The 22,594-nt window shown below is 42.7% G+C and overlaps 1 protein-coding gene across 1 annotated transcript in view; it reads left to right on the forward strand.

Moving 5' to 3' along the window:
- KIF13A (kinesin family member 13A) overlaps positions 1-22,594 on the forward strand; it is a 245,046-nt gene that overhangs the window by 141,442 nt on the left and 81,010 nt on the right. Inside the window, 5 exon segments of the mRNA XM_062185408.1 lie at positions 11,227-11,319; positions 12,824-13,004; positions 16,381-16,468; positions 18,726-18,860; positions 19,552-19,664. Of these exon segments, the coding sequence (XP_062041392.1) occupies positions 11,227-11,319; positions 12,824-13,004; positions 16,381-16,468; positions 18,726-18,860; positions 19,552-19,664 (610 nt within the window).

Consider the following 22,594-nt stretch of genomic DNA (forward strand, 5'->3'; position numbering starts at 1 on the left):
GCCTCTCCTCTCTTCCTGGTGAGAGATTGCATTCAGGAAAGCACATTGGAGTGCTGGGCCTTGGAACCCCGCCAGGAACACCACGAACCGCATGCTCCCTCCTGTCAGAAGTTCTCCAGAGTCCTGAACCGCTTATATTTGATCTGGACTTTGCTTTGAAACTCCCCAAAGTTCTGTAAATATCGTGCACCCCACAACCCCAAAGAGGCGTTGAGCTCGGCCTGCTGCCTCATCAGAGAGCCACAGTGTGAAACCCCACCGAGCAGACGAAGATGAAGAGCATTTCTCTAGCAATGTTTTGTGTGACAATACACCCCCACGCCCCACCCCAAATGACTGTAGCGTGCCCTTGCTCTAAGATGAGCCGCACAGCTGAGGTGGCTTTGTTTTCCTCGCTCACCCTTGGCTCCAGTGCCCAAGCCAGCGGTGGCATGACCCTTCCATGGTGAGTCAGCCACTTTATCCAGCAACAGACAGAGCCAAGCTCGGGCCCAGCCCCAGCACTGTCGCTGGGTGGGAATGGCGGTCTGGGTGAGTCACCCATGCCGTGCTGCAGGAGATCTGAGGACTGCAACGCTGATAGCTCTTGGAGGCCATGCTGGAAACGGCCCCATGGTCTACCTTTACCCTCACCGCCTAGTTTCTCAGGTTCCTATGGCCAGGCCTACTACTGGCAAATTTTGTAGCTGATTGAAACTTTAGTCTTGTATTGCTGAGTCAAGCCTTAAAGCCTTCGTTTCTTTATCTGATCTTAGAAATGTTTGAGCATTTACTTAAACCAAGTTTGAAGTCTCTACATAGGAGAATTTTTGAGAACGGCACTTCCACCCACTAAAGGCTTTTGAGAAAAGGAATGTACTTAGGCTTCATCCAAGGTAGGCGTTCCTCACCCCTGGAGGTACGTGCAAAGGGCCCGTCTAGTCTTGCACTGTCCAGGTGCTCTGATTTGGAGCTGGGCCACCTGCCAAGTCCAGACTCATCAAAATCACTGTGCTGTCAGCCCTGTTTAGAAATGGAAAAACACCCTCACAAGGAAGCATGCCCAGGAATTCCAGGTCACAAATACTGAGCCCTGCCTTCTTTCTTTTTCCACTGTAACTGCAACCAGAAAGGTGCTGGATAAGAGAACAACGGGGGGGCTTGGTTTAAACTGATGGAATTGCTGATATGTGCGAATCTAGAATGCTCTCCCCCATTCTGTACGTTAGAACACTGGGAATTCCACTGTGTGTATGTCAGGTCTGTGTGCATGGCCATGCTTGGTGTTTCATCCAGCCATGGTCTGAGTGTATCTGCCTTGTTTAATGCAGACATTAAATGCCCTGTCATTCTCTCACCTTCCAGGACACAGCCACTGGTACCATTCTATCCAGTGCCTCTTTACTAACCAAACATAAGGCATATGAACCAGGTGCATATTCCTTCCTTTTTTTTTTTTTAAGATTTATTTATTTATTTTGAAAGAGTTACAGAGAGAGAGGGAGGGAGGGAGGGAGGGAGATCTTCCATCTGCTGGTCCACTGCCCAGATGGCTGCAATGGCCAGGGCTGGGCCAGGATGAAGCCAGGAGATTCATCCAGGTTTCCCATATGGGTAGCAGGGGCCCAAGCACATAGGTCATATTCCGCTGCTTTTCCCAGGCCAATAGCAGGGAGCTGGATCAGAAGTGGAGCAGCTGGACACTAAATGGTGCCCACAGAGGATGCTGCTGTCTGACTCAGGCTTGGGTGACTCAGGTCTGTGACTTTGCTTGCAGAAATCCCATACCGGAGCTCTCTGTGCTGCTCTCATATTGTGTTATGGGTTATTTTCGGCATGCCTGTGTTTGAAGGCTTATCTGTATGGTCATAGGGGATAGACACGGAGGAAATTGGCATCGTGGTCATGGTTATTAACACTGAGGTGAGGCTTGCTGTGTGGACATGGTTATTAACACTGAGGTCAGGCTTGCTGTGTGGATTCATCAACGCAGGTTTGTGGAGCTCAGTCTGTGCAGTGGCCTCCTCCTCTCTGGCATTGGCCCTGCTGAAAAGCCACAGGCCTCTTGGGTCGTGGCTTTGTTTGTTTCGTCTGGGATTGAAACAGATACTCCTACATCCTCCTACATCCTACAGGATTTCTGAGCCTTCCCTGCTGGGCTAGTGAGCTTTCCCCTAACAAATAGCACTTCATTCTGTTTGAGTGTGAACTGTAGTTGGGAAACATTTAGGGTGGGGATATTGCATCTTTTATGGGATCCACCCATGAACTATTTAAATTCCCTGATTCCCACCATCCAGCATAAACAGCTTTTTTAAAAAACTGTAGTTCAGAAAGGAATTGATAAGTCTTGTTTTCCCATGCTGTTATCTCTTAAAAATAGAAAAAGAAACAACAGCCACCTCAGGTTTTGGGATAAATTGGGGTCTCCTAAGAGCCCATGTGAGGGTCTTTGATGCTTCCTGTTCTCTGTCTCTCCCAGGGTGGAGACAACATTTGGGTTTCACAGACAGAGGAAGAGATTGTATAAAGAATCTACCATGCATTTTTAGGCTGTGACTTTTTTTTTAATAGTTGTTCTTACTCTATTAGTGTGCCCTGAAGGTCACTAGACCAAAGAATTGGTTAAGTCTGGCTCCATCCACAGATTCACAGCTAAAAAGACCCCAGAATGGAAAAAAGAACCCAATTCTGTAGAATTTGCTCTATTCATTTTATTGATGTGATCTATTCTATTGTATTTTTCCTCTGTAATTTTCTATCTTAATGTTACAAAAGAATGGAATATATTTTCCTATATTCGACAGTATGTATTGGCATGCCCTGACCCAAATAACAATACTCTTTTCTTCTCATCAGCCACCTGTATACACATGCATGTCACATACATGCATGTGCACACACATGCCCACCATCCTCTATCTGCCTTCTCCATCTCTCACTTTTCAGAGGGTCACCAGCATTATGTTTTGTCGATGGCACAGTAAAAGTCAGACCTTTGTGGGAGCTAGAAAAGTAGCAGGGAAGGATCCCTTTCAAAAATCTCCCTAAGAACAAGTGTTTTCTCCCCTTTGTCTCATCTTTTAAGTTGAATTTCCTCAGAGAATTGATGCAAAGATGGGGCAACTATTTGAAGGAAGAATGATTAGTTGATGACATCCTTCTTTGCACCAAAATGAATTATAGTTGATTAAAAATTTAAGGACTGACATGAATAGTAGATAACAAATAAAATATATTCTAGACTTAGACTGGCCGAGAACTGTAATAAGTGTTTCACCTGTATTGCCTTATGTGATGGCACTTCAGAAGTTCATGGGCAGGGGGGCTGTGGCATAGCAAGTAAAGCTGCCGCCTGCAGTGCCGGAATCCCATGTGGGCACTGGTTTGAGTCTCGGCTGCTCCACTTCCAATCCAGCTCTCTGCTATGGCCTGGGAAAGTGGTAGAAGATGGTAGAAGATGGCCTGTGTGAGAGACCACGAAGAAGCTGCTGTCTCCTGGCTTCGGATCAGCTTTGGCCATTGCAGCCACTTGGAGAGTGAACCAGGGCTGGAACACTTCTCTGTAACTCTGCCTTTCAAATAAATCAAAACATCTTAGAAAAAAAAAGTTCATGGGAATGAAATTACAGATAAAATTTATTTAGGTGCAAAAAGATTGAAATTCATGCAGAATTTCCATAATACACATTTTCCAAGAATCGTTGGAGACCCATTAGATGCAAAGATTTCAAATATTTTTGCACCAAAATTATCTTTTAATTCCATTTTTCATTAACTTTTGAAAGCACCCCCATATTAAATCGGCCCAACAACCCAGTAAGGTAGCAACTGATATTCCTGTTTTACTGATGAAGAAATCAAGAACTTGACCAGAGTCACCCAGTTGGTGAGGGGCACAGCTCAAGTTTGAAATTAAACTATTAAAAATGAAAACAACATAAGTAGAATAAAACCCAGGTGAATCCCATATAATGTAGTGATAGAAAATTATTTTAGAAGTCCAATGTGTTCCATGCAAAAATCATAAAGGAAAAGAAAATATTTGAACATTAGAAACAAAAAATGTGTTATAACAAAGAACAATATAAGACTGCAGGGTAAATGACAGCCTAAGAAGTATTTTTAACATAGACCAGAGGTTAATATCCTGAATTAGAGCATTTTTAAGTTAACAGGGGGGAAAAAAGGCATGGCCTACACCAGTTGATTTATAAAAATAAGCACAGAATTTAAATAGCCACCATACTAAAGAGTAAATACAAACTGGCAATAAATTGTTAAAGGGAAATTAACTAAACAAGAGGCTTTTTCCCCCTGTTGACCTGGTTAAAGCTAAGAAGAATAATGGGCAATGTTGTGGGAGCTGTTGAAAAAGGGACTTGGGCATTGCTAGAGGACCTAACAACTGATTTCTTTCTCTCTTTCCTTCCTCCCTTCCTTCCTTCCTCCCTTCCTTCCTCCCTTCCTTCCTTCCTCCCTCCCTTCCTTCCTTCTTTCCTTCCTTTCTTTCTCTTTTTCTCTTTCTCTTTCTCTTTCTCTTTCTCTTTCTCTTTCTCTTTCTCTTTCTTCCTTTCTTTCCTTCCTTCCTTTTTTTTTTTTTTGCCGTTAAAGTCAATAGGAAAGTGCATAGAGCCAAATATATAAAAGATAAATATTACATAGAATTAAATAATCTAAATATCCATGCAGGGAAATGATTACATCTGTTACTCCTATAATGAGTAGCTGAGCAGTGGTGAAAAATGCTCGCATCGATGTCCATTTGTAGAGAGGGAGAACAGTTATTATTCCTTAAGCACTTCAAAACAGTTATTTAAGTTTGGAAAGGAGAAAAAAAATTGTCCAGAAGCACAGGATAACTGTTTTCTACTTATATTCCATTTTGGTTTTCTCAAATTTCTTCCTAGTTATGAGTAAAACAATATTAAGTATAATACATCTGAATTCCCTTCTGTCAACCAACCATAACTAAATGAACTTGACAGTTTCCTAAAATCATATTTATATGTTTAGTGGAAATCAGAGAGACTAATTTTTCACAAGGAAGTTACCGTGGGTATCAGTAAAAGTGTGATATATAATATTTATCAAAGTTACCCAGTTAATATATATTATGTTGACACATTATTCTTACCTTATTGGCTTATTTAACAAAGGTCTTTAGGGGTTTTTTTTTTATTATTTTTTATTTTTTTGACAGGAAGAGTGGACAGTGAGAGAGAGAGAGAGAGAAAGGTCTTCCTTTTGCCGTTGGTTCACCCTCCAATGGCCGCCGCGGCTGGCACGCTGCGGCTGGCACACCACGCTGATCCAATGGCTTAGGGTTTTGTTAGAATTTTTAAAACAATCATACTTTGACCAAAATGGAAATAGAATGAAACAATGGTTATTAAATTGGAAGAATCACTAATAAGGAAAGGGACCTAAAAATCTATTAGCCTGGGGGCCGGTGCTGTGGCGTAGGTGGGTAATAAGGCACCTGCAGTGTCAGCATCCCATATGGATGCCGGTTCATGTCCCGGCTCCTCCACTTCTGATCCATCTCTGTTATGGCCTGGGAAAAGCAGTAGAAGATGACCCAAGTCCTTGGGCCCGTGGACCCGCATGAGAGACCCGGAGGAAGTTCCTGGCTTTGGATCGATGCAGCTCTGGCCATTGCGGCCATCTGGGAAGTGAACCAGAGGATGGAAAACTCTCTCTCTGCCTTTCAAATAAAATAAATTTTTTTAAAAAATCCATTAGTCTGAGAATAGTAGTGTCAACACAGGAATAATTTAGCAAGTACAAAAATGTACTGTGTGCCAGATACTTTACTAAAACTTGGGGGAAAATAGTATGCTGTGATAAATTCTGGGAGTTTATAAAAACCAGCATGCAGACCAGAGTGGGGAAGCCATTGATCACCTGTGTCCTGCAGCATAAGTTACTGATTATACATTAACTGCAGCCTTACCATTTGGGTGTCAATCTAGGCGGTCCTAGAACCTGCCACTCACTAGTTACCACATCTTGAGCAAATGATTTAGCCTTTTTAGAGCCCCAGTCACTTTATCAGTCACAATTCATACCTACCCTACCTGAGTATTGTGAGGAGTTAATGATTTGTAAAATGCAATGCAAACAGGACAATTATTAAAAATTCTCTTTCTCCTTGCTAGCATAAATAATAGTATACCAGTTAAATAAATAGGTTAATTCATGTCCTGCTCAGTACTTGCAATAATTTGGACATAAGCTAAGCTGAAATTGGCTCATGTAACTTATTTTTATTTATTTATTTGAAGAGTTAGAGAGAGCTCCCATCCACTGGTTCACTCCCCAAATATCCACAGTGGCCGTGACTGCTGAGCTGAAGCCAGGAGCCAGGAACTCAATCCAGGCTTCCCACATGGGTAGTAGGAACCCAATTACTTGAGCCATCACTGCTGTCTCCCGGGGTTTGCAATTGCAAGAAGCTGGAGTCAGGAATCAAAGCTCAGTTTCAAACCCAGGCACTCCTGTATCAGATGCAAGCATTTTAACCACCGGGTCAAACACTCACCCCTACTTATATTTTTATGTGCTGGACACTTGATTTATTTTTCATGCCATTTTACTGTCCTCATGCTTGGTTCCTCCCCACTTCCCCCTCCCCAACTTGTATCATAAACCTGCTTCATGTAGACCTTCAGCATTTGACCTTGGTTTTTCCCAGTTAATAATCTTGAGTTTAAAAGATAATTCCTACCAAGGAAAAAAGACATTGTGATTTGCTCTTGAAGGAACATAGGGAAAATAATTCCTCCTAATTCTAGGAACAGGAACCAGAAATATTACATTGCACTACTTGATATGGCAGTAAATATAAACTCTTGATTGGCCAATGACTTCAGGCTCTTTGCAGCCTTAATAAAATCTCTTTGACGTAGTGCCTCCCTGCAGTTGAGTCATTTCATCAATTCAAGCTTTGTTTTAGTCCATCTTGTGCTGCTCTCACAGCATACCTCAGGCTGGGCAATTCATAAAGAACAGGAATTTACTGGCTCACAGTTCTGGAGGCTGTGAAGTTCAAGATCAAAGCCACATCCTGTGAGGGCCTCATGCTATGTGGTAACCCAGTGGATGACATCACGTGGTGAGAAAAAGCAAGAGGCTGCTTCTCTTTTATAAGAACCTAAGTCCCCAGATAACAACATTAATACTCATGACGTAATCACCTCTTAACGTGCCCACCTCTCAAGACTGCTGCACTGGGGATTAAGTTCCCAGCACCTGAACTTCAGGAGATGCAGTCAAAGCATAGCACTCTAGCTTTTTGTTCATGTTACTAAATATGAATTAAATCATGATTACATTTAGGATGCTGCACCTAGCCAAGTCTTAAAGCCTCTCCTGCCCCACCTCACAGCACTCCCTGCCTGGGGGCTGGTTACCCAGTCTGGAAGATCAAACAAGATTGCTCCATTCAGCAGCTTGAGCCAAGAAAGGGAGAAAACATTGCTGTTAGAACCATCAAGTGCACTTGGGCCTGGCAAGGGCCACAGCAGTTCTGACAAGCCAGAATGCGGGCTGAGCTTAGTTCTGGGTTTTCTCCAAGGCAGGCCTCAGCTCCAGGTTTAAGGCCTGCCTTTTGGCATGGGACTCGGGAATACACACAGAATAAAAAGTTGAGCAAACCTAGGAGAAGAAAGATGTTGACATGTATGAGAGATTATATACCAGGATATCTTTCTCAGTAAGTACCAGACCATCACACTTGCCTATAACATAGGAGTTTTTGGAATTAAAAAAAAAAAGCTTTTATTTTTAAAAATTTAACAGACATAAAAATTATACAGATATGTAGGGTACTATTTGATGTTTCATTGTCTGTATACATTGTGTAATATGTAAGCATGGTAAATATATTTTTCCTTTTAAGCATTTAACATTTCTTTATAGTGAAAACATCAAATTCCATTTTCTAAGTTTTTTAAAATAGGCAAATATGTGATAAATTAACATTATGTATAGTCACCTCAAAACTTATTACTCCTATCCAGGTATAACTTAGTACCTGTCAATCAACATTTTTCCATCTCTCCCCTTCCACTTCCTTCCCAGCCTCTGGTAACCACAATTAAATTTTTAACTTTAAAAGTTACGTATTTTCCCAAAGGCCTTCTAGACTTGCCAGGTGGACACCTGTTCTCTGGTGGTGGGCTCGTGTGTGTGTGTGTAAATGTGTGAGAATGCTGGCCACTAATGCACATGGGAAAGCAACAGAAGATAGCCCAAGTATGTGGGCCCTTGCCACCCATGTGGGAGAACACCATGGAATCCTAAGCCCTTGGCTGTGGCCTGGCCCAATCCTGGTCATTGCAGTTATTTGGGGAGTAACCAAGCAGATGGAAGATCTGTTTCTTTCCCTCCCTCTCTCTCTGTAACTCTGCCTTTCAAATAATTAAATAAATAAATCTTTTTGAAAATATCTATGTGTAGTGAATAATTTTGACCATATTTTCTTCTTCTCAGGGTATACCTATCCATTTTCTCAACAAACTTGTGTCCTTAGAAAATGCTCTTGATTTTTTACCCATTTAAAAAAAATACATGTGTATTTCACCAACATGCTATGAATATCTCCTCAGGCTGTGTGTTAGATGGTAGGAATCAAAAATAGAAAAATAAGATGGGGCCAATGTTGTGGCATAGGTGGATTAAGCCACTGCCTGCAATGCTGGCATCCCACGTGGGCACCAGTTCGAGTCCTAGCTGTTCCACTTCCGATCCAGTTCCCTGCTAATGTGCCTGGGAAGATAGCAGAAGATGGCCTAAGTTCTTGGGCTCCCGTGCACACATGGGAGACCTGGATGGAATTCCAGGTTTCTGGCTTCAGCCTGGCCCAACCCCAAATGTTGTGGCCATTTGGGGAGTGAACCAGTAGATGGGAGATCTCTGTTTCCCTCTCTGTAACTCTGCCTTTCAAATGAGCAAAATAAAATTTTAAAAAAAAGAAAAATAAGATAAAGTAAGTTTGTTATTTCTTTCCAAGTACATACACACATTTATACACATCATGCTGATTTGTGTATATATCATATACATACACCGTCTCTATATATTTTAAAGATTTATGTATTTATTTGAAAGGCAGAGTTACAGAGAAAGAGAGACTAGGCAGAGAGAGGAGATCTTCCATCCACTGGTTCACTCCCCAAATGGCCGCAGCAGCCAGAGCTGGGCCAGTCCGAAGCTAGGAGCTTTTTCTGGGACTCCCATGTGGGTGCAGGGTCACAAATACTTGGGCCATCTTCCTCTGCTTTCTCAGGTGCATTGACAGGGAGCTGGATCAGAGGTGGAGCAGCCAGACCTGGAACTGGCACCCATATGGGATGCCAGCACCGCAGGCATTGGCTTTACCTGCTATACCACAGCACCAGCCCCATATATATATTTATACATCATTGTATATCTGCCTCCTCTCTCTCTCTTCCCCTACGCACACATTGGCTTTTTTCCTTTCACTCAATACTTTTAAAAAATTCTAGCACTGTTTACACATAGATGTGTTTTCTAATATTGTGTAGTATTACATCATATAAATAATCACATTTTATTTACCCACTACCATACTAATTGGTGTTTTACTTGATTCCCATTCACACCGTTATAAATAACAGCACAGTGGCAATCACTCACCATGGGTCAGAGAATGTGGGAATATTCTCTGTGACAGCTGCTGTCAGGTATTCCTTTAGAATGACTGTATCCATTTGTTCTCCCACAAGAAGCTTATGAAAATCCCTTTTTCCTCAACCCAGCCATATTTGATGTTGTCAGAAGTTCATTTTTTTTGCCAGCCTAAGGGTTGAAAATATTATCTCTTGCTTCATGTTGACACACTTTTTACATGAGTCTTGTTCTGCCATCATGATATATCGTAATGTAACAAGAGGCTGCTAAATTCAGATCCAACTTTGTGTGAAAGTAAAACACAACCAAAAGCTAGCGTTGTGTTATATCATTTTTGAGTGTTGTGTAGGATAAAAAGGTTCAACTGACTCATTCTTTCAATAAGCACTTATGAGTCACTTTGTACTGTGCACTAGGATTACGAGGATAAACAGATTATAGACTCCGACCTCAGTGGAGGAAACAGGTAGTTAAACCAGTCGTTTATGCACATGCTGTCATAAAAATGTTCTAAGGGCTATAAGAGCACAGAAGAAGAAGAATATCATTTTAATTCTCTTAATTATGGGGGATGAGTGTTAGAAATTCAGCAATTTCAGGGGCTGTCTAGAATGCCAGCATCCCATATGAATGCTGGTTCAAGTTCCGGCTGTTCCACCTCTAATCCAGCTTCCTACTATTGTTCCTGGGAAAGCAGCAAAAGATGGCCCAAGTGCTTGAGCCCCTTCCACCCACATAGGAGAACTAGATGGAGTTCCTGGTTTCAATCTGGCCTGGCTCTGGCTGTTGCATTCATTTGGGTAATGAACCTGTGGGTCTCTGTCTCTCTATAACTCTGACTTTTAAATAAATAAATAAATAAATCTCATTTTAAAAAAAAAGAAATTCATCAATTTCAAAGTGTAGAAAATGCATCCTCCAGTGTTTTTAATGATTGTCACTCCCTTACTCTGCCGCTAGACTCCACTGTAGTAAATGACAGACAACCCCCAAGAGCTGCAGGTGAAGCAGAGATTTATCTAACAGAACTTGTCCCTGTGACCCCTCTGGGAGCACAGGTGAGCAGTGCCTGTGAGTCTCCTAATAGCAGCCAGAGTTGTCACTCCACCAACAGCCAGGAGCAATTGTTCGGCACATGGCATGAACACAACACCATGCTAAGTGCTGAGGGGGTACCAAACTGTTTGTGGTGTTGACCTTGCTCATTGGAAACTCTGAATGCGGTGGGGGAGAGAAGACAAGTGATATTTAATGACTTTTTTATACTAAATCAAAAGGCACTAAATCAAATCTGGGTGATACTTCCGTATTTTCCACTGCCAATGGAAAGGACACTTCAGTGCCTAGAGAGATGTCTCAGAGGGAAACTGTGTGTGGTGTCACATATTACCCAGGTGCTGAGATGTAGTTTGGAAGTGGAAGTAGAACTGCATGTGTGAAGTTCTTTAATGCATCGCCCTGCACATAGTAGGCACACAGTTTGCTTTTAACGTTCCATTATATATAGAGAAAATTGCTGTTAATGCAGACATTTCAAGAAAAATCATTCCCTTATTTTAGTTTTTAATTGTTATTTGTCTTTCTTTTTAGGTCAAGAAGTAGTTTTCAAGTGCCTTGGGGAAGGGATTCTTGAGAAAGCCTTTCAGGGGTACAATGCTTGTATTTTCGCATATGGGCAGACAGGTAAGAATTTATTCTCATCTACAGTAAATGACATTAAGCATGCATTCCTTGAAACTCGAAAATTGGGCATTGTGGGGCAGCAAGTTAAGCCGTTCAAGTGCTTGGGCCCCTGCCACTCACAGTGGAGACCCAGCTGCAATTCCAGGGTCCTGGCTTTGGCCTGGCCCAGCCCTGGCTGGTGTGGGCATTTAGGAAGCAAACCAGCTGATGGAAGATCACTCTCTCTCCCCATCTTCCCAAAATAAATAAATAGACATTTACCAAAAAAAGAGAAAGAAAAGATCTTTGTGAAGCGACAGAAGCTTGCTTCTGACTTTCTGGATATAACTGAGTTAGACGGTCAGAGGTAAGCCTCTTTTTGAAGGTGTAACCATTTTTGGTAATTGAGTAATTTCAGTGTTAATGAGCAAAGCTAGTTTCAAACTATTAAGTGTCATTTTTCCAAATTATAGTTTTAACCTGTATTTGAACTAGAAAAATAATTACCAGTTTCTCAGCATAAATGCGATAGTAAAAACTACAGAAAAACCCTAGGATCATCCTCTACTGAGGACTTTAACCAGGATAAAGGTGGTGATAAATTATGAAACCTAGGCTGGTTCACCAGGTAGTTGAAGCAAGTACAAAAAAAACAGACCAGTGGCCCAGCCAGGAACACGCTAAGCTGCTGTTTTGTTTTGATTTTTTTCAACTATAAGTTGAAAATTAATAATAAATTTTAACAGTACTGCCTAATGTCAAATTATAGGTTATCTAAGAAACTTGGGTGAGAGAATACACATAACATAATATACAATTATAGAAATACAGCAGCAGTGCCTGGCATCATAGTACAGTGCTTTAAGCTGCTACCTGTACTGCCAGCATCCTATTTGGGTGCCAGTTTGAGTCCCAGCTGCTCCATTTCCAATCCAGCTCCCTGCTAATGTGCCTGGGAAAGCAGCGGAAGATGACTCAAGTGCTTGGGTCCCTGCAACCCATGTGGGATACCCAAATGGAGTTCCAGACTCCTGCCTTAGGCCTGGCACAGCCTTGGCAGTTGCAGCCAATTGGGAAGTGAACCAGCAGATGGAAGATCTCTTTCTTTCTCCCTCTCCCATGCCCTCCCTCCTTTCCTTTGTCTCTCTCTCTCTCTGTAACTCTCTTTCAAATAAATAAAATAAATCTTAATAAAAATGAAATGTAGCAAAAGTTGTTAATGTTACTTAATAATGTATAGTTGGAATTTTGCAATATATGTTTTTAAAATGATGTATTTTAATGGTTATATTTATACACATTCACCTGTAAACAAGGCCCCTCTGAACCTTGCAGTGCGAGTCATACCGGAGACTGAGTGTAGTTAAAGAAACAAAGGTGTGATATCCAGGGGATGGGCTTAAGAGCCAACTTTGCCACTTTTGTGCTGAATGACCTTGGCTTTACATAAAGAAAACTTGCATGACTGAAGTGTTAAATTTGCTTTCTCTTCTACCCTTCCTTCTTTATGCTTATTCTTTTCCAGGTTCAGGAAAGTCCTTCTCCATGATGGGCCATGCTGAGCAGTTGGGCCTTATTCCAAGGCTCTGTTGTGCTTTATTTAAAAGAATCTCTTTGGAGCAAAATGAGTCCCACACCTTTAAAGTGGAAGTATCATATATGGAAATTTATAATGAGAAAGTTCGTGATCTTTTAGACCCCAAAGGGTGAGTCAGTTGTTGAAATTAATCTTGTAACTAGAGGTAATTTCTTTAAAGAATCCTAAAGTTAAAATTGCAAGTGAATATATATATTTGAGCCCTTGTTCACTGCTCTGAGAAACTGAGAAATCATGAGCTACCCAAAGCCTCACAGCATATCCATGGTTCCTACAGTTTGGCCTATATTCATGTTGAAAGTTGTTTATGTCTGTGCATGCCATCCTAAAAGATGGTTTACTATAGGTAAATTTTGTTTGCACTATGGACTATTTGTAAAAATTGAGTTACAAGGGACACATTGGTTCTTCCATTAGTATTTAAAATAAATTCTAGGTTGAAGGTAAAGTGTTGGATGATTGAAACAACCTGGCCTAGGCAAGTCATTCCTTTCCCTGGCTGCTTTTGAAGGATCCACTGGCCTGAGTTTCATCACCTGTACATGCTTTGATTCAGTAACACATGAAATGGTGAAACCCAGACATCTGTGTCTTTATGACACTGGATCAATTTGATTCATAGAAGGGGGGGCATTTTATTTTTTGTCAACTAAATTTGAACTGGTTTAAAACACATATTTGTAGAAATATGTACAAAAATGTAAGAAGAAATAAAAATTACCTATAAGCCCACCACTCAAAAATAACCACCGTTAATACCTTGGTGCATTTTGATTTTGTGTGTCTGACCTGTGTCTGTGCATACTCCTCTCACATTTTGAGCTTTTTCATAAATGCAGATTTTGAATTCATCTTGATTTTACCTAATAACATAATGAATGCTTTCTCGTGTCATTAAAATTTATTTTTTAATTCTTTTAACAACTCTGTGATATGTAACATTTCAGAACACTTAGAAGGCCACAAAAATCTTAGATGAAATAAAAAGTATAGGATCAAAATTAGGGAGTCAAGGAAATGACTAAGTCGGGGCCAGCACCATGGCTCACTTGGTTAATCCTCTTCCTGTGGCACCAGCATCCCATATGGGCGCCGGTTCTAGTCCTGATTGCTCCTCTTCCAGTCCAGCTCTCTGCTGTGGCCCAGGAAAGCAGTGGAGGATGGGCCAGGTGCTTGGGCCCCTGTACCCATGTGGGTGACCAGGAGGAAACACCTGGCTCCTGGCTTTAGATCGGCATAACTCCAGCCATAGCAGCCATTTGGGAGGTGAATCAACGGAAGGAAGACCTTTCTCTCTGTCTCTCTCACTGTCTAACTCTGTCAAATTTAAAAAAAAAAAAAAAAAAGGAAATGACTCAGTCATAAGAAATATATTTACTTGGCTGGCGCCGTGGCTTAACAGGCTAATCCTCCGCCTTGCGGCGCCGGCACACTGGGTTCTAATCCTGGTTGGGGTACCGGATTCTATCCCGGTTGCCCCTCTTCCAGGCCAGCTCTCTGCTATGGCCCGGGAAGGCAGTGGAGGATAGCCCAAGTCCTTGGGCCCTGCACCCGCATGGGAGACCAGGAGAAGCACCTGGCTCCTGGCCTCGGATCAGCGAGATGAGCCGGCCGTAGCAGCCATTGGAGGGTGAACCAATGGCAAAAAGGAAGACCTTTCTCTCTGTCTCTCTCTCTCACTATCCACTCTGTCCAAAAAAAAAAAAAAAGAAATATATTTACTTGGAAGAGTTATTATTTAATGCCTATGAAGGAATGATTTGCTTTTTTCCCCCTCAATGTGTCATTCATTCATATGTATGCAGTAATAATGCATTTATTTTCTAATACTGTTCAGTATTCCATTGTAACATAACTTAGTCTGGGTATTGGTGTGGTTTCCACTTTTTCTCATTACAGTTCTCCTCTGACCATTCTTATATAGGACTCCTGGTGTACAGATGCAGAGTTTCTAGGGACTGCATTGAAGGGTGGAACTGAGTCAAGGGAGACCGATTCTCCACATTTATTAAAGAGTAAAAACTTTTCCAAAGTGGATGTACCAATTTATACTGTCCCAGCAGTGTGCAAGAATTCCAGATATTAGACCCCATCCCAATCATGTGAAGTGATAGATTTACTGTGTCCTGCTACTGAACAGAGTCACAGAATCCCTGGCTTTGGGAGCATAGTGAGCTTGAGTGCTGGCTTGTGTGTATCAGGGTAGCTTTCTTGAATACATGCATTATGGTTTGCCCCTGTTTAGAGTACAGCAGAATTGCTTGTTGTCACATTGAATTCTTCATCCTTAAAGTTAGTAAAACCTACTTTGTAGAAACATTGTGGGATTAAATGGGATAACTGAAGTGCTTAGGGAGCAACACCAAGACTTTGGAAGCACTCAGTAATACTTACTTCCTTTTTTCCACACTTGAGTGATGCCAAGAATTGACTCTTCACTTGAAAGGTGATTAATATTCAATGCCATGAAAACGATGACACACACAATACGGTAAAAACATATACAGCTTTGCTTTTAACCTCAATTGTCGGTTGACAAGCTCTTCAAATGAGTCCCAAACCAGATTTGCCATTTAAAAAATTCAAAAGAGCCCTAAAATCTCCTCGAGTAGAACCAGTTCTAAATATAGAAGAAATATCAGTGACTACAAACAACTTCTGTGCTATGCTCTCACTTTCTGTATAAAATTGTTAGCATAGAAGCAGCACAAATCAGTGCAGCTTGGAAAATTAAATTAAACATAGTTCAATATCATTCACTATTCAAAATTTAAAACATTATTTACTGGAAAAGTACTTTTTTGTTTAATTTGACAGAGTTAGACAGTGAGAGAGAGACAGAGAGAAAGGTCTTCCTTCCGTTGGTTCACCCCCCCAAATGGCCACTACTGCCGGAGCTACGCCAATCCGAAGCCAGGAGCCAGGTGCTTCTTCCTGGTCTCCCATGCGGGTGCAGGGCACAAGGACTTGGGCCATCCTCCACCGCCTTCCCGGGCCACAGCAGAGAGCTGAACAGGAAGAGGAGCAACTGGGACTAGAACCAGCGCCCATATGGGATGCCGGTACCGCAGGCAGAGGATTAACCACGGCACCAGCCCCAGAGAAGTACTTTCTTATAAAATAACCCCAAGGTTAAATTTTATCTTTGTTCTTTGCTTCACTATTTTTTTCCCCTATGTGAAGCTGAATTTCATCTACTAAAACAAGTTAGCCTAACCTAGTTCTGTGTACTGGTTGTTTAGTTTAGGTCTAGAGATAGAACTTTTTAAATAGTACATTACTTTAAATAGAAATCAGAGTATAAAAGACATTCCTCTTATGGAATGCTGTTTTGCTAATCCAAATAAAGGGTTTTTTTAGAATATTTTTTGACCACTAAAAAAAATTTTTTTTATAATTCTAGTCTTAATTTCTGGGTACTTAAGAAGAAAGAAAAGCTTCCAAATTTGGTCTGATTCATTTATTCCTTTTCTTCCCTCCCACAGAAGTAGACAATCTCTTAAAGTTCGAGAGCATAAAGTTTTGGGACCATATGTAGATGGTTTATCTCAACTGGCCGTCACTAGTTTTGAGGTAAGTATCAGTTTTTAAAAATGTCATTAAAAAAAAATCAGTATATCCAAGCGTGTAGGTAATATTGAGTATATTTTGTGTGGATGCTTTATAGCATATCAGTTCATATCCTATCATGTTCTTGGAGACCCCACATCTGCACACACATCTCCCCACCCCCATTCATGCTCTGCATGCCACATTGTTGTACAGGTTTTACAGTGTGGCCAAGAGGCATACTATTTTGTGGCTGCTGGATGTTGTCACTAAGATTGTTCTATTGAAACAGATCTCTGTAAGTTGCCAATGACACCCTTCTAGACACATCTGATAATCCAACCGGTGTCTGGTAGTTAATTCAACCCTTCCTCGTGGATAAGTCTGTCACCTTTCACTCTTTGGGGTCTCTTGTTTCTTGACATCACTGCTCTACCTCCTAATCTGTTTTCCTACTCCTTGAAATCAATGCCCTATTCAGATGGGCCTTGATGTCCTGTCCTTATTTCTATGGTCATTGCGTTGAAAATCTCACAACAAAACTGCTATCTCTGTTGCTGAATGAATAAATAGATCGCTGCATGTACTTGTGTCATCTCTGCAGTGTGGCTGCCCTACTATAATGTCTGATTTAGTAACCTGTGAGGTAGCTCTCTCCAGCCGGTTAAATGAAGACATATGTGGTATTGTTCACATGAGAAATAGGGCACAGTCACCACTTTAAAAACAGCGAGATTCTGAAGTGAATGAGAACGCTTCTGATGTAAAGGTGCTGAGTCCACACCTTCACAGAGTTCCTGATTCTTGGCATGACTGCGTTAGGAGCCATGCGTGACAGCATTTATTAGTAGGAGCTTAGGCGCTCTTGATTTGCATCCCAGCTCTGCCCTCTACTAGATATGGGGAAGGCTGTTTGACCTCCATGAACTTCAGCATCCTTGTGTACAAAATCAGGAAAACTCTTCTTTCATGAGAATTATTCAGCAAACATTTTCTAATAACCCATGGATATTGAGTCATTGTAGCAGCAGGTACACAAAGATAAAGAAGGAAAATCCTCTGCCCTTGGAGCACTATAATTTTGAAAGAGAGAGGAGAATAAGCAGGTGACAGCTCCCCAGGCTGAAAAGCACGGGAGAGGTAGAATTAAAGCTGGTTCTGGAGGCTAGGACATTAAGGAGCTTGGTGCTGGCACTTCCATGGCACCTGGTGAGGCTGTTTTTGCTGTAATCATGACATGCTGGAGGCGTCTTTTAGTGGGAGAGGGCAAGTGCACCAGTTCTTCTTCTTTTTTTAAATTTATTTGACAGGTAGAGTTAGGCAGTGAGAGAGAGAGAGAGAGACAGAGAGAAAGGTCTTCCTTCTTTTGGTTCACCCCCCAAATGGCCGCTATGGCCGGAGCTACACCGATCTGAAGCCAGGAGCCAGGTGCTTCTTCCTGGTCTCCCATGCAGGTGCAGGGGCCCAAGCACTTGGGCCATCTTCCACTGCCTTCCCGGGCCACAGCAGAGAGCTGGACTGGAAGAGGAGCAACCAGGACAGAACCCGGTGCCCATATGGGATGCCAGCACCGCAGGTGGAGGATTAACCAAGTGAGCCAAGGAGCCAGCTCATCAGTTCTTCTTTTAAAGCCCTTAGTGCCTTTCTGGGGAATCTACCCTGGTGACTGATCTAATCATAGTTGCCTCCCAAGACTCCATCTCCAAATACCATTAACATGAATTTGTGGCCGGCGCCGTGGCTTAACAGGACAATCCTCCACCTTGCGGCACCGGCACACCGGGTTCTAGTCCCAGTTGGGGCGCCAGATTCTATCCCGGCTGCCCCTCTTCCAGGCCAGCTCTCTGCTATGGCCCGGGAAGGCAGTGGAGGATAGCCCAAGTCCTTGGGCCCTGCACCCACATGGGAGACCAGGAGAAGCACCTGGCTCCTGCCATCGGAACAGCGCGGTGCGCCGGCCGCAGCGCGCTACCGCAGTGGCCATTGGAGGGTGAACCAACGGCAAGGGGAAGACCTTTCTCTCTGTCTGTCTCTCACTGTCCACTCTGCCTGTCAAAAATAAAAAAAAAAAAAAAAAAAAAAAAGAAGGATAGGGGAAACATTTAATCCACTAGAACTGAGAGAGGTGGAACCTGAAACTGCTCTCAGTGGAGGAGAGCAGAGAGGTTTTGTGGAAGGCTGTAGGAGAGGCATCAGAGGGACCACAATGAATGCATACATCTGGTGCGCAGGAGCGTGTTCTTGTTTTACTCATAGGGTGTTCCTTATGCTTTGCCTCTAGGATATTGAGTCATTGATGTCTGAGGGAAATAAGTCTCGAACGGTAGCTGCAACCAACATGAATGAAGAGAGCAGCCGCTCCCATGCTGTGTTCAACATCATAATCACGCAGACGCTGTACGACCTGCAGTCTGGGGTGAGGGATGGGACAGAGCCTTTGCGGAGGGTGGGAGAACTCGAGATGTCCACATGGTGAAACGTTCCGTGGTTGGATTTGGTAGCTTGGCATTTCATGTTGGCTCTTCTTGCTAGAGGAGATGCTTTTCTTAAATCATTTAATTTGGGGGGGGGGGGGGCTCCCTTTACATGTAATTTTTTAAATTGGATTTATCTTGTAAACTTCCTAAAGATGTGATGATAACACCATAAAATTTTTAATACGTATTGTTTCATACTGAAATTGCCCTCAAACAAATAATTCTACTGCCTCATCATTGAGGGGTATGAAAGAGGAAAGCACAGCAATTCTAAAGAACACTTTTCAGGAGAAAGGTTTGTCACAGATGTGCAGGGAGCCCCACATCTTAATACTCCCTCATAGCCCCATAAAATGTCCAGCTTTCTGATTCTTTTCTGGAAAGCTGTGTGTTCTTGCTATGCAACTGCAAAACAAAATGCTCCCTCTGCACACCAATGGAAATGTTGACAGTGAAATCCATTGCTAGTTCAGATAACTCTTCTGCCTGCTGAAAATCAGGAGAAGTTTGCCACATTAGAGTGAGATGGATAACTGGGGTTGCTGTGAATTAAAGTGCTAACATAAAGGCAGATGTTCGTATGGCTTCTGCATTAATGTGTGTTGTTTCTCTCTTGTTTCCCGCAACTAGAACTCAGGAGAGAAAGTCAGTAAGGTCAGCTTGGTAGACCTGGCGGGTAGTGAAAGAGTGTCCAAAACAGGAGCCGCGAGAGAGCGACTGAAGGAAGGCAGCAACATTAACAAGTAAGACGGCTGGCGCAAGACGACCTACGAGGTGCCACCCTGCTAAAAAATGGCGCACACATGTGTAGCTTTGTATTCATGTAATGCCGTGTAAGGTAAAATACAAATCACAACTTTGTAAATGAACTCCCATCTTCAACCAACTCAGAGAGCTCATTCTGGAAAGAATATCTGCTTTGTATCCCTATACAAGGTTATATTGTTTGCCTTGAATGCCTGCTGTGGGCCCAGTGATGCAGTAAAGGCTGAAAGACAGCAGAATGGCAAGAGAATGGCAAGAGACACGCAGGAGTTTGCTGGGTAAACCAAGGAGATCCATGCAGAGGCCCCAGTAAAAGACTTATAGGAGGTACCCCAGGGTGGCTCCTGACATGTAGGACCAAGTCCTTGCCTTCCAACATGGGGTGGGAGGGGCCAGAATTTATATTGAAGGGTAGACTCTCGAGCCAGACTGCCTGGGTTTAATCCTGCCTTTGCCTCTTACTATAGTGTCTATCAAGAGGAAGCGATTTCACCATTCTGCGCCCCAGTTTGCCTGTCTGTAAAATGGAAATAATGACAATACTTTATAGAATTGTTGGCGATTAAATGCTCAGAACGCCTGGTATATAGTGTGCATTGAATAAATATTGTTGTAGCTGTTATTTTTATAATCAGCACAATCTATCATTATTCCAAGTTCAGCAGAAAGTAGTTTTCACTAGTTATTATCTATTCCTGTTGAGCCATCGTTTACACAGAATCTAACAAGAGGGAATATATTTAAGAACATGTTGATACTGCTTGCATTTTAAACGTTAGCATATCTTGATTTTAGTTCACAAAAGTTGGAAAATTAGAAGTAAAATATTGCACCCCCCCACCACCCCATCAGACAACCACAGCCGTATTCACTGGGAAAGACAGCTGCTTTGGGGAGTTAATCATCCAGTCTTCCTGTCTCCTGCTCTGATAACAAAGGATTTTACTCTATTTCATGATGAGACTTTGCAGGATCCCACACTGGCACCGTTGCTGTGGGTTCCAAAATTAGTTCAGGCAATAGGACGAGAACTGCAGAATTGGGTGAGGGAGTAGATACCAAAGACAAGATTGTCACCCCTCCTGGAGACTCACCAACCTGTGCTGAGCTGTGTGGCCCTTCACCTGCCCGCTGAGCTTGTCAGATAATACTGGGAAGTTCATGCAGGGGCTTGGGAGAACTTTGAGCTGGCCTCAATGTAGAACAGCGTGGACTTCCAGTGAGCTCTTGCCAGTGCCAGGGCCTGTTCTGCACTCTCTCTACGCCATGATTCATCTGATCTTCACATCAGCACCAGGAGTTGGGGCCTCTAATCCCCATCTTACAGATGAGAATACTAAGGCAGAGAGCTGTTAGTTACCTAACATCTCATCTGTAAGATGTCTCAGGTCACCACAATCTAAGTACAGATCTGGGATTTGATTGCACGCAGGATCCAGAACCCAGGATCAACCACTGCACTGTCCTTGTCTTTTAGGCCACTTTCCATGTGCCTGAAAGAGTCTGTTGAATACTTTTGTCCCAGAGTAGGTACTAATGGTGCCCCCTTAAACTTAGATACTCTATTATGTCATGGCCCCACGTGGACTAACTACCCCAAGGCCATATGATAACATGGTTCAGATCCTCTAGCAAGTGGTTCTTTTCTGTTAACTGCTCACTGAGCAGAGTGGAATCCTCTTGGCATCCTACTGTCTCTCCTAATTTATGTACTAGGTCTTTCACAAATGAGTGGAGTGTATTCCTTACTACTAGTTTGTGGGATAGGACCAGAGTTCTTGATAACTTTCAGAACACTTTATGTGCTCAGTGCGGCTCAAAATAGGTATTTTTATCTCTGGGAGCGTAAAGGTATTTTCAAGACAAGGAAACTGATGTTTAGAGTCATTAAATAGCATAAATAAAATCCCAGGCCTCTAGCATGAGTCTGGCATTGCTATAGATGCTGAGAATGAAAAAGGAATTTAGACTTTGAGGTAGGTAGAATAACACCTCCCACACCCAAATTTGCCCACGTTCTAATTCCAAAAACCTGTGTGTAGGCTACCTTACAAAGCCAACAGATTGCACAGGTGTAATTAAGTTCAGGGTTCTGAGATGGTGAGATTATCCAGGTCAGCCCACAGTAATCACTAGAGCCCTTTCAAGTGGAAAGCGAAGGTAGGAGAAGTAGAGGCAGAATGAGAGAGGGTAAGGAAACTTTGACCAGCCATTGCCTGCCCGAGGGTAGAGGAAGAGGCATGAGCCAGGGAATGGGGGCATCGGTGGAGGCTGAAAATAACAAGGACACAGGACACAGGTTCACCCCCAGAGGGAACATGGCCCGGCCACCACTGATTTTAGCCCAGGAGGATGTGTCCTGAACTGACCTCCACAACTGTGAGATAATACATCTGTGCTGATTTGCACATTTGGCACAGGGGTCAGGACACTGCAGGATGAGAGCCCACATCCCATGTCAGAGTTCTTGTTTTCCAGTCCTGACTACTCCTGAGTCCAGCTTCCTGCTAATGAGCACTTGGAGAAGCAGCAGGTGATGGCTCAGGTCCTTGAGTCCCTGTCACCCATGTGAGAGATCTGGATTGACTTCTAGGCTCTTGGCTTCAGCCTGGCCCAGCCTCAGGTGTTACCACTGCAGCCATTTGGGGAATGAACAGTAGATGGAAGATATTTCTTTCTCTCTCTCTCTCTCTCTCTCTCTCTCTCTGCCTTTCAAATAAATCAGTCCATCTTAAAAGAAAAACAGATTTTGGATAGGTAGTATGGACCTGCACTCTTTGGATCTGTTTTAGCAGATGTGTGTCAAACACTGACTAGGCCTGAGAACATAGGAATGTGTGAGATGGGACTCTGGCCTCAGAAAGTGTGGAAGGCAGACCTTTGGGATGATTGTATGAATACATTAGGG

Source organism: Lepus europaeus, chromosome 3, assembly GCF_033115175.1.
Source record: "Lepus europaeus isolate LE1 chromosome 3, mLepTim1.pri, whole genome shotgun sequence".
Lineage (NCBI taxonomy): Eukaryota > Metazoa > Chordata > Mammalia > Lagomorpha > Leporidae > Lepus > Lepus europaeus.